This window comes from Bos mutus, chromosome 16 (genome assembly GCF_027580195.1).
Source record: "Bos mutus isolate GX-2022 chromosome 16, NWIPB_WYAK_1.1, whole genome shotgun sequence".
NCBI lineage: Eukaryota > Metazoa > Chordata > Mammalia > Artiodactyla > Bovidae > Bos > Bos mutus.
In genome coordinates this window covers 53,333,198-53,351,807 of record NC_091632.1, presented here as the reverse complement: position 1 = coordinate 53,351,807, position 18,610 = coordinate 53,333,198, and the positions used below count along the sequence as shown (strand labels likewise).

Genomic DNA, 18,610 nt, shown 5'->3' with positions numbered 1-18,610 from the left:
TTCCTGATGTTCAAGCTGGTTTTAGAAAAGACAGAGGAACCAGAGATCAAATTGCCAACATCCGCTGGATCATAGAAAAAGCAAGAGAGTTCCAGAAAAACATCTATTTCTGCTTTATTGACTATGCCAAAGCCTTTGACTGTGTGGATCACAATAAACTGTGGAAAATTCCTCAAGAGATGGGAATACCAGACCACCTGATCTGCCTCTTGAGAAATTTGTATGCAGGTCAGGAAGCAACAGTTAGAACTGGACATGGAACAACAGACTGGTTCCAAATAGGAAAAGGAGTTCGTCAAGGCTGTATTTTGTCACCCTGTTTATTTAACTTATATGCAGAGTACATCATGAGAAACGCTGGACTGGAAGAAACACAAGCTGGAATCAAGATTGCCGGGAGAAATATCAATAACCTCAGATATGCAGATGACACCACCCTTATGGCAGAAAGTGAAGAGGAACTCAAAAGCCTCTTGATGAAAGTGAAAGTGGAGAGTGAAAAAGTTGGCTTAAAGCTCAACATTCAGAAAACGAAGATCATGGCATCTGGTCCCATCACTTCATGGGAAATAGATGGGGAAACAGTGGAAACAGTGTCAGACTTTATTTTTCTGGGCTCCAAAATCACTGCAGATTGTGACTGCAGCCATGAAATTAAAAGACGCTTACTCCTTGGAAGGAAAGTTGTGAACAACCTAGATAGCATATTCAAAAGCAGAGACATTACTTTGCCAACAAACGTTGTCTAGTCAAGGCTATGGTTTTTCCTGTGGTCATGTATGGATGTGAGAGTTGGACTGTGAAGAAGGCTGAGCGCCGAAGAATTGATGCTTTTGAACTGTGGTGTTGGAGAAGCCTCTTGAGAGTCCCTTGGACTGCAAGGAGATCCAACCAGTCCATTCTGAAGGAGATCAGCCCTGGGATTTCTTTGGAAGGAATGATGCTAAGTCTGAAACTCCAGTACTTTGGCCACCTCATGCGAAGAGTTGACTCACTGGAAAAGACTCTGATGCTGGGAGGGATTGGGGGCAGGAGGAGAAGGGGATGACAGAGGATGAGATGGCTGGATGGCATCACTGACTTGATGGACGTGAGTCTGAGTGAACTCCGGGAGTTGGTGAGGGACAGGGAGGCCTGGTGTGCTGCGATTCATGGGGTCACAAAGAGTCGGACACGACTGAGTGACTGATCTGATCTGATGACACACATTATAAGATAATAACTAGAATTATGAATGGTGCATGTGTGTGTGTGCTAAGTTGTGTCTGACACTTTGCGATCCTATGGACTGTAGCCCACCAGGCTCCTCTGTACGTGTGATTCTCCAGGCAAGGATACTGAAGTGAGTTACTGTGTCTTCCTCCAGGGACTATTCCCAATCGAGGGGTAGAACATGTCTCCTGTACTGGCAGGCAAGTTCTTTACCACTAGAACCACCTGGGAAGCTCTTATGAATGGTAATAATACATCAGAAATATCAGAGTTCAAGGAATGTTATATTTATGAAGCATTTATAACACATACCTATACAGATGCAATATAAAGAAGGCTTAGTATTATTTACTTGACAATGCTTCCCATGTAATTTCCCAAATAAGTCCAATTAGTTTAATATCTCCCTTTTTATAAACAGAGAGAACAGATCCTCTGAGATGCTCCAGAGGCCCTCCAAAAAAATCCCAAAGTTAGTTTAAGGTCAAAAAGACTTCAATTATAGCTTGATTTGGAGGAAGTTTTTCAAAAATACCAAAAATTTTGGACGTGACTAAATTGGGTCACAGATCATTATAAAATAATATTTAACTATTCATTTAACTAAAGTGACAAAAAGATTTCAAAGGTTAGAACATTGTTGCTGGGACAAAGGAGGAAACTGCCTTCCATTTTTTAAAAGCAGGAGATAAAATTCCTATATGAAAAATGTCTTCCTTTATCCTGGAAGAAAAGTAATATTCTTATTTTTCTTCTTCCTTGTTAGGCAATCTGCTCGGAGTGGTACCCGCATGAGAGCTTTCCCCTTTGGGGCTTCCTGATTCCGTTTAAAATGAGCTTTATTTTTATAGTATACTTGGGAATCTAATGGCAACTGAAACATTAAACACTACAGAAAGCACCTGGGCTCTGGACTGACCACCTAGGTACCAATTCACTCCTCACTAGAGGTAGTTAACTAGCTTTTAAATCCTGTAAAATACGGATAAGATAGTATTACCTACCTCATATGGTTGTTACTGTATTCTGGCATACATTATAATGACATCGGCATTTAATTCTAATAAGGTATAGGACTCTACGTATTCTGTAGATTTTCAGGCCTAATGACCTCTACATTACTGCTTTACGTTCGAGTTTGCCCTTTTCTGATGCCCGTTCGCATCTCTGTTCTTACTTTCAGACCTTTACTTTCCAATTTTAAATCTATAGTATGTTCCAATTTCATCCCATTTGTATTTTGAAATTCCACCCTTCGTATTTTGTATACACTATCTCATTCCCTAATAAAAGCATATTAAGAAACAACTTAAAAACAAACATTTTTCACAAACTGAAACGTGCAGATGGCAGACAGCAAATCACCGGAATACACCACTTTGACCAGAGCGCTGCCGGGAGTTGTAGTCTGACGCACTGGCACGTACCTCCCCGCCTCTCCAGTTTGAAAAGCCCGAGAAAGGGCTGGTGGGCGGGGCATTGAGGTTGAAGCGCGCTCGAAGCCCCGCCCCCATCCTTTCCGTTCTGAGTTCGCACTGGAGGGGCGCGCCCGGCCGCGGAAGGGGCGTGGCTTTTCCCTGGGGCGGTGCTGCCAAGGCCGGCGTGCGCGGGGAGGTCCTGGTGTCCCTCTGAGAGGGCGGCGGGAGCGCGGGGCGGGCCTGGTGGGAGGGTGGCGACCCGGCAGGTGGGGCGGGGCCGGGCTGGCTCTGGCTCCTTCTTCCTCCGCATGTGGCTGGCGACCGCAGGGCAGCTCAGTTCGCGCACTTCAAGCTACCCGCTTCCCATTTGGGCTCTCCTCGTGTCTCCGGAGCCATGGCGTTTGCCGAGACCAACCCGGCGGCATCCTCCTTGCCCAACGGCGACTGCGGCCGCCCCAGGACGCGGCCTGGAGGGAACCGGGTAACGGTGGTGCTCGGCGCGCAGTGGGGCGACGAAGGCAAGGGGAAGGTGGTAGATCTGCTAGCGCAGGACGCCGACATCGTGTGCCGCTGCCAGGTGAGGCGGCAGGGCTCTGACGGGAAGCCGGCCCCTGAGCTCGGGCCCAGAACTCGCATCCACCGTCCGAAATAAGGTGTCACCTTGAGGTTCTTTCCTCTTACTACGAGCTGCGGCGACGTGGAGAAATGGCGGGAGGTCGGAGACCCCTGACCTGGGTCTCGGGCTGCGGGCTCGTGATGGCTCAGGAGGAAAATGCGGCTTGACTCTGGGAGCCTTTGAGATGCGCGATGCCTGGGGAGTTGCAGTGTTCGGTCCGAGGACCAGTGCTCAAACCCAGGACTGGGGCCGGGGTGGAGATGGGAGACCGTTCGAGTTTGAGGAGCTACCGCCCGAGGCCTGCTGCCGGCTCCGGGCAGAGACCCTAAAGGGCCGCAAAATCGTCCCCGTCATCACCCATCCGCCCAGGGGATACCAACCGGGCCGAAACGCCCAGAAATCCAAACTCGCCACTCCCCCACCTGCAGGCCCGAGCTTGCCGAGCTTTGCCTCTTCGGGTCCACTTTGTTGACATGAGAACACACTTCTGGGCTTTAGGGCGGTTTATAACCGTGTAATGGCCCCTTTTTTTACTCGGTACACGGTTATACTAAGGAACGTTAATTTTACTTGTTGGTCCTAAAGGTAGGCATCCCAGCTCTTTTACGAGTGAGGCAAGTAAAAGAATACAAGTGTCAGATCTAGTATTTAGAAATATTTACATTGTTAACGCTCACACCTAGAGTGAACTTTCGGGAAATGGAATGGTAATATACTTCCTCCCGGAAGACTCGTGGTTTTCATTGTAAGCGTTCTTCCTATTTGTCGTTTGCTTTGAAGCAGCCAAGAGGCTGGGCCTTTCTAAAGGCTCATAGTTAACTGTTACGAATTTCAAAATTCGAAATAGTTGAGCAATAAGCCCTTTCTGAACGAATGGTAATGTCTGAAGTTAACTGCTGTTTAGGTTGCAAGAATGTTTCTTCTTCATGAACTGTGTACATGGCATAATATAATAATGCTGTGTGCATTCTAACAAGTTCGTAGGCCTGCTTGATGAGAAGTGTTCTACCAACTCCAGTACTTTGGCCACCTCATGCGAAGAGTTGACTCATTGGAAAAGACTCTGATGCTGGGAGGGATTGGGGGCAGGAGAAGGGGACTGCAGAGGATGAGATGGCTGGATGGCATCACTGACTCGATGGACCTGAGTCTGGGTGAACTCCGGGAGTTGGTGATGGACAGGGAGGCCTGGCGTGCTGCGATTCATGGGGTCGCAAAGAGTCGGACTGAACCTAAAATTGAATACCATTTTGGCAGGCAGAAAAAAGTAATCATAAGTACATCAAAAGTTAAATGAGAAAATTTTGTTTTTTGCATGAGGAAATCCATCCTGCCCGTTTCTGGGTTAAGCTGCTGCTTCTTATTACCACCACCACCACTTCTCTTCCAGTCTTCTCTTCTCCCACCTCTCTGGCTAGACACATAGGAGGTTACTCATGACACCCCTAAAGGTGTTGCCTCATACTGCTGTAGGAGCTGCTCCAGAAAACTGACCATCACCTTCCTTTTCTCTTAAGATCCTATATTGCTGTGCTGTGGCAAAGTATGGGAATACCTAACTCTGGCGGGGAGGAGAGGTTGGAGACCCCTTTATCTACTTCACTGTCATTTCTGATATCTTCCTTATACAGAAATGGTTGTGGTTTAGCTGCTAAGTCCTGTCCAACTGTTGCAAACCCATGGACAGAGGAGCCCAGTGGGCTCCTCTGTCCATGGGATTCTCCAGGGGAGAATACTCCAGTGCGTTGCCATTTCCTTCTCCAGGGGATCTTCCCAACCCAAGAATCGAACCCGGGTCTCCTGTATTGCAGGCAAATTCGTTTATACAGAAATAGGTAACATAAATAACAATATAGGTTGTAAGAAGTTTTGGGGGATGTAACCATTTTGCCTTCATTCTAAAAGATCCTCAATTTTAATAATCACTTTGAAAAGAAGTAGAACTCACTTGATGGTTGGAGAGGGTATTACCATGTTACTGCAAAAAGTAGTTTTGAAGGAGGTCGTGGGCTGATCTGATCTGATGCCCTTGGAAAGTCTGGAGAGAAGTGAGTGATAAGGAGCCAAGTTTGGCTTTAGTGTTGGCTGAAGATAGAGGAGACATGTGTGAGCAAACTTGTTAGACAGATTTGACTCACCTGTAAAATTTTGACTTGCTACCTTTCTTATATAATTTTAAAAATTTATATTCTTCTAGTGTTTTAAGAACCCAAAGGATTCTTAGTGTCTTGTAGAGGATTCTTAATGTCTTGTTAATGCTGGTAGATAGATAATGAATAGATTTAAGAATATCTGTTGTGATTCACTTTGGTAACTATATTATTTGGTCAGTCCCAGTAAGCTGACATCTCTTAGTGAAGTTCTCCTGAGTCATAAAATTGATAGTTATGGACTGTTGAAATTCTTAAGAAGTATAGAGAGCTGGGAAAAGTCAACTTTTGGAAGGACATTTGGACTTGAATTGCTCTGTTTGATGATTTAAGTTTTGTGTATTATTGAAAATAATATGCACTTTTTAGAGTTTAATCAGTATATTTTGTCATATTCATGCCATAAGCTCAGATTTTGTAGTGTTTCTCCAGAAGTGGTATACACATAATGTATCTCTAATGGAATCATAAAATAAGGAATTTCTCCCAATAAAATACAGTTTTTTAAAAGAAAAGCTGACATTGCATGTAACTATTTATTTTAAATATAAAAGATCTTTTTGGAAAGAATAGGTGCAAAGCTTGTGGCATTTTCATCATCATTTTAGATTTGGGATTTATAGGAAGTTATAACTTGTTAGATACTTATACTTTAGATCCTTAAATAAGTGTGTAGGACTTGCATGGAAGGATGACTTAATTCAATAGGTCTTGCAGGAAAAAGAGAAGAATTAAGTATAGGACCAATTTCTGGCATAGTTCATTCATCCAACAATCGCATAATAAATATCTATAGGGGACCACTTAGCCCCAGAGTTTTAGCTGACAAAGGCAGGGCTTGTGCTCACAAGGTGTTTATAGTCTAGTGGACAACTGTTACTTAGAAAAGTATTGCCAGGATGGGGATGGAGAAGCGTGTTAGTGTGGGTTTTTCAAAAGGTTAAAATATGGGAATAGGAAGGCCCCTTCCTGGCAACACAAAAATAGTTTTATTAGAAGGTCATTACTGTCCCCCTACCCCAATTCCCTCAAAGTAAATTAGTCTCTATTTTCTTCATTTCGTCGAATAGAAACCACAGAGATTTTGACTATTGTACTTTATATCAGGCCTTAAGCATGGGCTTGTTTATTGTTCTGGTGAAAGTAAAGCTTGGCAGTCTTGGCTGTGACAGGCATGAGGTTAGTTGCCTGTGATCGGGGTAGCTAGAACAGTATTTCCTTTCTTTGTGATTTTCCCCAGGGTTTTAATGTTAATGTAAAGAGGAAATACTAAGTAAAATTAATTATAAAGGGAAAGTATGTCCTGTCACATGCTGTATGTAAAGTTGGCCATAAAACTAAGCACAATGAAAAAAATTTTTGTAGCTAGATGTGGGTATCTGCTGAAGGGTCTGAAACCAGCAATTAGCAAGTGATAAAGAAATGCAAAAGACATATCAGCAGCAACTGAGACTTTCTCCTTGAAATACTCAGAAAGGTTGAGAGATAATTTAAAAGAAAATAACTTCAGTGTTCTTTTAATGCCTTGACCTTATACAGCTAAAATTATCTTCTAAACCACCTTCCATAATTTTGAAGCTGGTGGAGAATTAGCATTTAAGGTAAGCCATTCTTCCAGTTTTATAACAATTGCTGTTTCTTCGTCTCATATCAGGATTGTTTTCTATATATAGTATTTTCCAAGATCGTACATAAGTGATTACCACTGTGTGGTGTACTTGGTTAAATTTTACTTTCTTGAATTATTGTGCTTTCCCTAATAGAATGCTTTCCAGGTGGCGCTAGTGCTAAGAACCCACCTGCCAGTGCAGAGTCGGACACAACTGAAGTGATTTAGTACTATTAGAATGTAGGTTTCTCAGAAAGAGGACTCATTCCCTTTTTGTTTTCTTCCATAGCACCCAGTACTACATGAGGCAGTGTGTGCTTAGTTGCTCAGTTGTATCGATTCTTTGCGACCCCATGGACTGTAGCCCGATAGGCTCCTCTCTCCATGGGATTCTCCAGGCAAGAATACTGGAGTGAGTTGCCATGCCCTCCTTCAGGAGATCCTTTCCAACCCAGGGATCGAACCCAGGTCTCCTGCATTGCAGGCAGATTCTTTACCATCGGAGCCACTAGGGAAGCCCTGTGAGGCAGAGAGGAAGTAAATACTTAACAAATATATATTGTGTGACCTGAATCACCCTTAGAAATTTCTTTGAATTCCGTAGTTTAGCTCTTTCCTGTATTATTTTAATACTCATGCTCAGTCACTTCAGTTGTGTCTGACTGTGACCCTATGAGCAGTAGCCCACAAGGCTCCTCTGTTCATGGGATTCTTCAGGCAAGGATACTGGAGTGGGTTGCCATGCCCTCCTCCAGAGGATCTTCCCCACTCAGGGATTGAACCCACATCTCCTGTGTCTCCTGCATTGCAGGCGAATTCTTTGCCGCTGAGCCACTGGGAAAGCCTTATTATTTTTAATATATTCCTGGGCAATTTAATTGACTATTGATGTGAGCTTAATGTGGAATCCCCAGCGTTCCTTGGATTAACAATTGTTACATAGTATTTTTAGCTAGTATTTTTTTATGTTGTACTATTATGTTCAAAGGCTTTACTCCTTTAAAGTTTTATCTCCTGTATCTATGAGAAAATAGATAACTGATAATTGTATAATTTTTGTGCATTTCCTCAACAAATTTCAGTTGACTGCCATGTGTTTCTATTAAACAGTTTTTCTTTGCTGAGGGCAGTAGATCTCAAAGTTGTTCACTATTTAAGCTTACTGTATTAGTATAGATAATATAGCATTATCTTTATTTTTGAGGCATAAATTTTTTTAATTATATGAAATTATCTTCAGTAATCTGACCAATATTATTCTGTTTCTTTAATTTTGGTGAGAAAGGGTGGATTAGTTTGGTTGTTTTAAGTATCTTTAGGAAGAATTGTTGCCTAGAACAAATCTAGAGTGAACTTGTAAATTGATAATATACTTAATAGCTTACTTAACAGTAATGGATACAAATCTATGTATGTTTTGGGGACTAAGTCAGTGTTGACACCAAAGTTTAATGTGGATTAGCTACATAGCAAACAGTAAGTGAAGATTGGTGATGTTAGAGTACTTTTTATCAGTAGAAAAAGGGATGTTGAGGTATTCAGTATTGTCTGGGGAAAGCATTTGAAAAGAACAGTAAAGTGTGTATAGCACAGGGAACACAATGTTTTGTAATAACCTATAAGGGAAAGGAATCTGAAAAAAAAAGGTATATATGTGTGTATAACGAATCACTTCACTGTCTACCTGAAACTAACACAACATTGTAAATCAACTCTGTGTTGTTGTTCAGTTGCTAAGTTGTGTCCAACTCTTTGTGATGCCATGAACAGCAGCACGCCAGGCTTCCCTGTCCTTCACTATCTACAGGAGTTTGCTCAAACTCATGTCCATTGAGTCGATGATGCCATCCAACCATCTCATCCTCTGTCACCCCCTACTCCTCGCGCCCTCAATCTTTCCCAGCATCAGGGTCTTTTCCAGGGAGTCAGCTCTTAGCCTCAGGTGGCCAAAGTATTGGAGCATTAGCTTCAGCATCAGTCCTTCCAATGAATATTCAGGGTTGAAGATTTCAGCTTGTGATTCATCCAGCCCAGCATTTCGCATGATGTACTCTTCATAGAAGTTAAATAAACAGGGTGATAGTATACAGCCTTGATGTACTCCTTTCCCAATTTTGAACCAGTCCATTGTTCCATGTCCAGTTCTAACTGTTGCTTCTTGACTTGCACACAGGATTCTCAGGTGGCAGGTAAGGTGGTCTGGTAGTCCCGTCTCCAAGAATTTTCCACAGTTTGTTGTATGCTAAGTCACTTCAGTCGTGTCCGACTCTGTGCGACCCCAGAGACGGCAGCCCACCAGGTCCCCTGTCCCTGGGGTTCTCCAGGCAAGAACACTGGAGTGGGTTGCCATTTCCTTCTCCAATGCATGAAAGTGAGGTCACTCAGTCGTGTCCGACCCTCAGTGACCCCATGGACTGCAACCTACCAGGCTTCTCCATCCATGGGATTTTCCAGGCAAGAGTACTGGAGTGGGGTGCCATTGCCTTCTCCTCAGTTTGTTGTATGCTCAATTTAAAAAAAAAAAAAATGGGACAGTTAATAGAGGACAGTTCCCATGGCTACTCTGGCTCCAAGATGGATGGTTCTTTACATTGAACCAACTTTTATTATATTTAATTCAATGTAATAAAATTCCTCTTTACAAAATAGGAAGTCCCATGACATTTTTTAAAATGGGACTTTTGTCTGTATTATGTTTTGAAAACCCTTTTAAAGGAAGGGTTTTATTCATGAGAGAAAATTTTTTTGACTTGAAATCTGCAGTTCAATGTCAGTGTGTTTTAAGAAAATATCTCCATAAATGTTTTAATGATTAGGGGAGTTTTTATCTGGAATTTATAAAGAGCTGCATAACATTGGTTTATGCATTTTTTTGGTTGCATGTCTGATCCTCCTATCTATGACTGTGGTCATCTCTGACCCTTGTTAAGTGTGTATATTAGAGCACACACATGCACCTAGAATCGGAGCTTCTTAATCAGGAACCTGAGATCCTCCAAGTCTATTCCACTTTCCATTTTCCTTGTGAGTTGTTTTATAATGTAATTTAAGGTACAAAATACGAGGTACCTGAGATTTTTGTCATCCTTGTGACACTTATCTGTGTATGAAAGTGGAAGGTAAATGTAATACTGTAAGGTAAAGCAGATGTCTTAAGCCTTTAAGAGGTAACTGAGCAGTGCACTTGGATGTCTTTGCTAAAAAGAAATTCAGATACCCTGTATATGTTTTCCTATCTAGCGTGTCTGGTTACTGTTGAATAGTTTAATTTGATCAGCTTACTGCCGGTAACTTAAACCTGCTCTACTTTGGAATCACAAGCTAATTGCAGTTATTTGAGTGTTTTTATAAAAGAACAGTCATCCTTGTTTATAATTCCTTTATTGCTGTGGATTGCTGTGTTTTAGTTTTGGCAAATAGTGAAATCAACAATGGGACACGGGCTGGAACGGTCTTTACCAAGAAAATCAGCACAGGTAATCAGCACCAACTCCAAACAAGATTGTTAGGTTTCTAAGGAACTTTAAGACTAGATATGAAGTGGGAACCCTTTTTTGGTTGCTAGAATAGTTCAAAGGCATGGATCTGAAGCATTGCTACTCTATGCTGTAATTCATAGTGTTTATTCTGACTTTTTTTGATTGACGTTCATTTTGATCTCTATGATTACAGTATAGTATTCATGTATTCAGAGGAACAAGGACAAAGAGAAGACACAGACTATTTTGGAGGCCAAACTAAGTGGCCTGAGTAATGCCTTTGGGCTATGTGCATGAAATTGTTAGCCCTTAACACTCTTGCTATTAGATGGAAAAGAGATACCATTCTTTCAGGTTTGTAACATTGACTGTTTCCATCTCCTCTCAGAAACTCACTTAGTTTGAGTGATTTTGGAAAAGAGGAAGACCTAACAGCAAACTAAGTCAAGACTCAGGAGTCACTTTTGCAGACTAGTGTCATTTCATTCCAATCTAAAAAAATTTTTTTTTCTTTTCCTTTCCTTTCTTTTTTTCTTTCCTCTCTTGGACCTTCTTAGAAACTTACATATAACAACATTTCCTGATCCAAACTTATATTATAGAGTTGGGCTTGATAGCCTCTGGTTCTGACGAACTATGGAAAGAAAATTTAAAACACTTGTCATCTGACTTTATTAAGTTTAAAATCAAATTGGGGGAAAAAGTGTACATGAAAACAGTATAAAAGAGCTAAATATTTTTATTTTGAAATATACAATTTAAAACCCCAAGAAACCAACCAGTGGAGCCCCAAAGTGGCTTCATATTGTGTGGCAAGTCTCTTTGAGGAAAATCATAAGTTTATAATGACTTTTATGATATTTAAGAGAACAGTTACAAAACAACTAAATAATATATTATCCCTGTGTCCTCCAGTACCATGTTTTAGAGGTTTATTCTTGATGGCATAGATATTAAAATTTAGAAATTAACTTTTTTAGAAATTAGTTTTTAATTGAACTGTAGTTGATTTACTGTATTAGTTTCAGGTGTACATAAGTTAATTATCTTATATTCAGTTATTACCAGTGCAGGACGTGAATTTAGAGAATGGGCTGTATACATACCGTCTTGCAGTGACTTTGTTTTGTAAATACTTTGGATTCTTTATAAACAATGGAAAAGAGACTGTCTTAAGCCAAATGGGGCTAGGCTTGAAGGAAGACCTAGATGGCTAAACCTTGGAGTGGCCTGGCCTTAGGCAGCTCCTTGGATCTCAGCAGGCAGAACTGGCCGTTTTTAGGATGCTCTCTTAGTGATAGGCATCTCTCACAATCAAATTCCCGAGAGAAGCTTGATTGGCTCAGGCCTGGATCAGGTTTCCTCCTCTGGATCAATTACTGTTGCCAGAGGGGATGATTACATGTTATGATTTAGGAAGTAAATGGTAAGGGGGAGGGGAGGCAGAGGGACTCACTGTACTGAAGGTATAACTAACCTTCAGTTCATTTCATATGGGAAGATAAGAAATGAGGAAACAATTCAGGGTTATTCTCCTTTGTAAGTTGTTTTCTACTATATTGTAGACCTTTGGTGCTTTTCTGGAGGGAAAATGTTTGGTGTTAAATAGGTTTTTATTTTAACTATAATTAAAATAATGAGACTTAGCTGTATTGGTTTTTAAACCCTAAAAGTATATACAAGAAACTTTGCTCTTCATCTTGGAGAACATAGAATTTTAGTTCTGCTCTCCCCCACCTCCATGATAATATTCTAATTTATTTCAGTGAGGTACAGTGTTTTTTTTTTTTTTTTTTTTTTATTAAGAAGCTTGTTTAATATTTACCTTGAATCTTAATGTAAGAATAATGGTCAAAGAAAATCAGTAAAATAAACACCAAATTAGAGGATGTTTTTGTGATTGTGGTGAGTGCTGATTGGATGACTGGATATTTTCCTTTTACGTATTCTTCACTTTAATATTGTTAATTTCCTTTTGTTTTGAAGAGGTGGTAGAATGGCTTTATTTTCAAAGAATTGTAGAGTTTTACTTTTCTAAAATTATCGTTGTTGTTGTTCAGTTACTAACTCTTTTCCAATTGTTTTTGACCCTAAGCACACCAGGCTTCCCTGTCCTCCACTGTCTCCCGGGGTTTGCTCAAGTTCATGTCCATTGAATCGGTGATGCTATCTAACCATCCCATTAATTAGTCCATATCAACTATATCAACCATCTCATTAATTAGTGCATATCAAATAAGTACTAACAGTGTCTAGAACTTTATTGGTCACTGTGGGGGAAGCAAAGAAGTATTGAACCCTTGTATTTAAAGAGTTTATATTCGTCATCTTTTATCCCCGCTGAATTTTACATTTGTTCTTGTTATTTAATGTAAGAAAAATATATAAGGCATTATAAACTTATGTTTTTCCTCAAAGAGACTTGCCACAGAATATGCAGCCACTTTTGAGCCCCACTCGTTTGTTTAATGGGGTTTTAGATGGTATATTTCAAAATTAAAAATGTTCAAAAGTGAAGGCATCTGAGATTCATTAAGAAACATTTTCTCGATTGATACGGTTGATCTGTAAAACAGCATTAATTACTGTTCCACAACTCCTTGTTTCTATAACAATTGAACATATTCTGTTTTTTAGTTAAGTAGTATAAAATATACAGCTGTGATATTTAGAAGTATTTGTTAAATGCTGCATAAATGAGTGGGATCATAAGTGTTATGGAAATTTAGCAAAGCAACAAGAGGTAGTTACATATAACTATTAATATAAATATGTGACTAATGTTGGATCTGGGAGGATACTTTTCAAAATTTGCTTTGAGGCATCTGTTAAAAATAGAATGAAAGATATATTTATCTTCCATCATTTATCTGGCCTTCCCAGTGCTAGTTAGGAGAAACATTAATAAATATATATGTCCTTGCTACTTATCTAGGTACATACTGCAGAGAGTTGCCCATGTGAGACGCTCTTCATCGCAAATGTGGGAGTCTGCAGTTGAGAGTACAGTTGGCCCTCCGTATCCATGGGTTCTGTATCCAAGGATTCAACCAACTGTCAGTCAAAAATAAATTGAAAAAAAAATCCAGAAAGTTCCAAAAAGCAAAACTTTATTTACATAGACTTTATGTTGTATTGGGTATTATAAGTAATCTGGAGATGATTTAAAGTATCCCTGAGGGTTTGCATAAGTTATATGCAAATGTTGCACTATTTAAACACTTGTGGATTTTGGTGTCTCTGGGGGTCCTGGCACCAATCTCCTGTGGATACAGAAGGACTATTTGCCCTGGTAATGTGGTCATGGGTGTTGGTTGGGTGAGACTGGCAATGGTAGTTCTGTTGAAACCTCTTCGTTTTTGCTGTCTGCTGCTAACATGTGACCCCTCCTTGGACCTGTGTTTCAGAACAATTTCCTCAGCTCCCAAGAAGAATTTTGTATATTCCACACAATTTATGGCCTTTCCTGGTGTCTCAGATGGTAAAGAATCTGCCTGCAATGCGGGAGACCTGGGTTTGATACCTGGATTGGGAAGATCCCCTGGAGGAGGGCATGGCAGTCCACTCCAGTATTCTTGCCTATAGAATCCACATGGACAGAGGAGCTACAGTCCATGGGGTCACAAAGAGTTGGACACAATTGAGCGACTAAGCACATTGCACACAAAATTTATACATATTTTAGGTTGGCATCCAAATAGGCAGTTGAAATTTGAAGCTTCATCTGAGGCTTTTTGTGAAATGACTATACTGAAAGCTGTATCATATATAGATTTGTCAAAAAATGCCTTATGAGTAGCTCCGTCTCAGTTCACCTCAGGACTCTTCTGCACAGCAAGTGTTTCAAGGTTAGAAGCTTTTACACCCCAACCCTTGTAGGGCACTAGTGACCAAGCATACTAGCTAATACACGCATTTTCTCCCTTAACTCCTCAACAGGATAGTTTAGGGTTATTCTTGAATATATTTAACCATATTTTCCTACTCAATTAAACAATTTAAGTGGGATTTAAACCATATAGTAATCCTTAATAAGGCATTGATTATTGAACAATCTTGGTTAACGTTTGAATGAGCAAGCTGTTCACGAAAGTGTGGTTTCAAGCCTTTTGCAGCTGAACTTTTCTAGCCTGAACCACCACCTGTGTGTAAACTTGGAAGAACTCAAAGAAGTAAACCAATGTATTGCCCTAAAGTCATTTATCACCAATCACAATGACCTGTCTCAAACAAATATATCAGCCACTATCCTTCCATCATTATGTCCTGTCTTAGTAAGATATTATCTAAGAGAGTAGTAGGCTTTGTTATACACAAGAACAACTGAGTTAAAAATTATTTATCCAAATGACTATATTAGTATATCTTTAAAAACAACTGTGTAAAAAAAATGTATAAAGAGAGTTATTTTAAAAGTCTACATCAGAATTACAAAGTGGATAGTTTGTTTTATATTAAGCAAATGATGAATTAAAAAGAAAACTGATTCTGCTTAAATAATAACACTTTATGGATTGTTTCAAAGTCACCAGTACTTGATAACAGTTTAATATGAATTCATTACATTTAGTGTTTTATAACAATGTAAATAGTTATAATAACAAATTAACATTTTCCTAAGATTTGAAGAAATTTTAATGAATTTTTATACTCTGAAAATATTTTTCCTGAAACTTGGAAGTTTCCTAAATCACAGAAAGTTGTGATAAAAAGGCTAATATTGGTATGAGGGATAGAATGAAAGAAAAGCCATAAAAACCAAGTAAGAATTGTTCAGTGGATTATTTAAGAAAGACTAAGATCAATATGTTCTTTTTTTTTTTCCAGTATATTCTTTAGTTTATGTAATATGTTTTAGGATTCTGTCAGAGTTGGTGATAAACTTGCCAAGGGTAAAATAATAATAAAGTATGACCAGGAAGTATATTGCAACATTGTTAATAAAGACAAAAGGTTGGAAACAATCCAAATGCCTTTCTGTGGGACCAGTTTAATAAATGTATGTGTCCTTATAAAAAAGAATACAGTGCAGCTGTTAAAAGGTTTGCAAGGTTATAGAGAATGAGCTTTAAGATTTGTTAAGTAGAAAAGCAATTTGCCCAGGTATATATCTTTGCTATTATTTGCATAGGTGGAATATGCAAATATGTGTTTGTATATGCAGAATTACTTAGGGAAGGACACACAAAGCAGGCAGTAACAGCAGCCTGTAGCAGGTAAGGGAGAGCAGAATACCAGAAAGACTTGACTTTTTACTGCGCATCCTACTGTGCCTTTTGTATCCATGTGCAGACGTTGCCTACAAATAAGTAAATAGTCAAAAAAAATTCACCTGTTCTTTGATGGAATCAGGTGAAGGAGGTGTTGCTTAAATCCCTGCTTCTGTCTTCCTGTGTCTTGTCACCTCCCTGTTACCTGGTAGACTACAGGCTACCACTGCCAAGTCTTTTGTTTCCTTTTAAACATACATGACATAACTCTAGTCTTTAAGCAAGGAATTCTTTGTGCAGTGCAAAACACTGTAAATAAGTATTTGCTTTGTTGAAGATTTTTTTTTGCAGGACCTATTTTTCTGGCATTTTTGTGAATTCATGATGACAGTAAAAGTACATAAATTTGGTAGCCTTGTGATCAAGTTAAACCAGTCATGTCCTGCAAAGAAGTTAAACTTTTTATTTCTTCAGATATATTCCTAGTTTGTTGTTTATTTTTAAATTAGTGTTCTGTAGACGTTTAAACATAATCAAATTGATTTGTGTCTTTTCCTCATGCTTTTAAGCTTAGAAATTAGAAAAATTGTCTGGTCACTTAATACTGTCTCATTTGTACCTGATTTTTATAATTCAGTTTTACATTTTGTTTCATAGAGTAGAAATTTCACCATGGATTTGTACTATGATGCTCAGCTTTAGAAGTTCCTTGACCCAGTGTATTACTTAAGCCAGAGACAAGCAGATTCAAGGAGTTGGTCACTAACCAAGCTCACAAGACTGATTTTAAAATTTAAAAATTAGTCTTCAGGGTAACTAATAGTTGAGGGAATTGCTTGGGAGATATCCTAGTTGATAAATCCATATAGGAATAATAATTTTAGATCAGAGTTGCTTGTCACACTTTTAAGACAATGAGAATTATATGAATATTTCTATCAAGTTAGGATAGATTACTTTTTCAATTTTAAGGATATTTTAAAGATCAGTGTCATGGATAATTAAGTAGATTGCTACATGTTCCACATAGTGCCAGAAACAGAATAACAAGCTGATTGTTCCCTGTACTTTGTTCATTTCTTTCTCTTTTTAAGACGGGATATGTCTTCCAGTCTTCCAGAAATCTGAATTCTCTAATTTCTAGATACTGTTAGGAATAATCAGTCAAGTAGGGAAAGGAAAGAGGATGGCCAAACTGTTGTAAGCCTCTAGAGAATAAGTATTCGTGGCAAATACTTGGGTTGCCTCAAGTAACGTTGTCATTGTAGTAGGAGATCATTAATTCACTTTGGAAGGAGTTATATTGCTTGTCATATTCATTGTTAGGTTTAGTTTTCCCAATCTTGTATTTCAGGGAGGAAATAATGCTGGCCATACAGTTGTTGTAGATTCTGTGGAGTATGATTTTCACCTTTTACCCAGTGGAATAATTAACCCAAATGTTACTGCATTCATTGGTAAGTATGTAAACTGAACTTAGGGATTTTCTTCCCCCAGTTGATAATAGTGTTTATTTTTCATTAAGCTTATTTAATCTCTAATCAAATGATTTATTGATTGCTTATTAATCCTGACAGTGGTACCTCCTGGAATATACCTGACTTGGACTGTTTAACACATCTTTTAGATCTTTTAGCCCTAATACTTTTTGGAATGATTACTTTGCATTTATTTCCTTTTGGCATCTTAACTGTGTAGCAAAGTGTTGGATCATCGAATCAGGTTTCCAAGCACTGTGAAGCATAGTAAGAAAAGCGAGAAGTCTATGTTTCATGGATGGATTCTGAAGGCTTGTAACATAAGATGCAATCTGACATTTTCTCTTCTAGTCTTATTTTTAAAAATGCTAATCACAACCCAGTAAATTGATTTTATGGCCACTAATTGGTTTGAGTCCCCAAGTTGAAAGACTGTGATCTGGTTCATTTTGCCTAAAACTATATAACTGGTTCCTTTCAAAATAACAGTTTCACTTCATTTCAAAGAAATTTCAAAGTTTATTGAGTATAGTTTTAAGTGTTTTATATTATGTGCATTATGTTCAATTGTATATTTACATTTTACTACTATTTAAGACTTGGAGTCATTTCTGTGGTAACTCCCTGATAAATCGGAATGTTCTACTAATTAAAGTGTATCGCTCTTCTACTATTCTAGATAAGGGTTATTGTAAATGTCTTTGTTTAAATATCATTATGTATTACAAATATAGATGTTTAAAGTTGGGAGTTGTTTATTTGTGTGTATGTGTTTTATTTTTTAAGGAAATGGTGTGGTGATTCATCTACCTGGATTGTTTGAGGAAGCAGAAAAAAATGTTCAAAAAGGAAAAGGTATGAAAGAATGAGTCTGCTTTATTTGGTAACCAGTTATTTGTTTTTTTTGGTGGGGGGCAAGGGTAAAGTTTTAAAGGGACTCTCATTCCAGAAAAAAACTTCACATTTTTATCTTCTACTTTAAAATTACAGGTTATTGGGACATAATTTTTATGTCATAATTTTTATTTATTTGAATAAATTTTTATTATATTTTATTCATTATAATCAGTGTTCTAAACAAAAAACAAGCATAGCAAGTTCATTGTGTAAGTCCTGAATTTTTACACATTGGTTGTCCGCAAACCGTATCTTTAGGTAGCTAGAATTCCTATATGTTGGTGGCACGACTCTGGGAAACAAGCTCATCTTGTCACTTGTGGTTGCTAGCATCCTCTTCTGCACAAACCAAAATTAGCTGAAGGCAGTTTCAGGAAGGCACTGTAGCCCATTTTGTACACTATTAGCCTCGTTTCCTAGAGGATCTGGAAGTCCCTTGGTTACTCAACCCAGGACAAAAGAGGGTTGTTTAGATCCCTCCCTCCAAGTGAGGAAAACGCTTCTATGCAGTGAATCCACTTCCATCTTAAAAAAAAAAAAA

At 38.9% G+C, this 18,610-nt stretch overlaps 1 protein-coding gene across 1 annotated transcript in view; it reads left to right on the top strand.

Annotated features, from left to right (window-relative positions):
* The first annotated feature begins 2,893 nt into the window (after nt 1-2,893).
* Nucleotides 2,894-18,610, top strand: part of ADSS2 (adenylosuccinate synthase 2) — a 32,532-nt gene continuing 16,815 nt past the window's right edge. Inside the window, exons 1-3 of the mRNA XM_005910639.2 lie at nt 2,894-3,207; nt 17,049-17,151; nt 17,959-18,027. Of these exons, the coding sequence (XP_005910701.1) occupies nt 3,025-3,207; nt 17,049-17,151; nt 17,959-18,027 (355 nt within the window). The 5' untranslated portion in view covers nt 2,894-3,024. The remainder of the gene's footprint in view (nt 3,208-17,048; nt 17,152-17,958; nt 18,028-18,610) is intronic.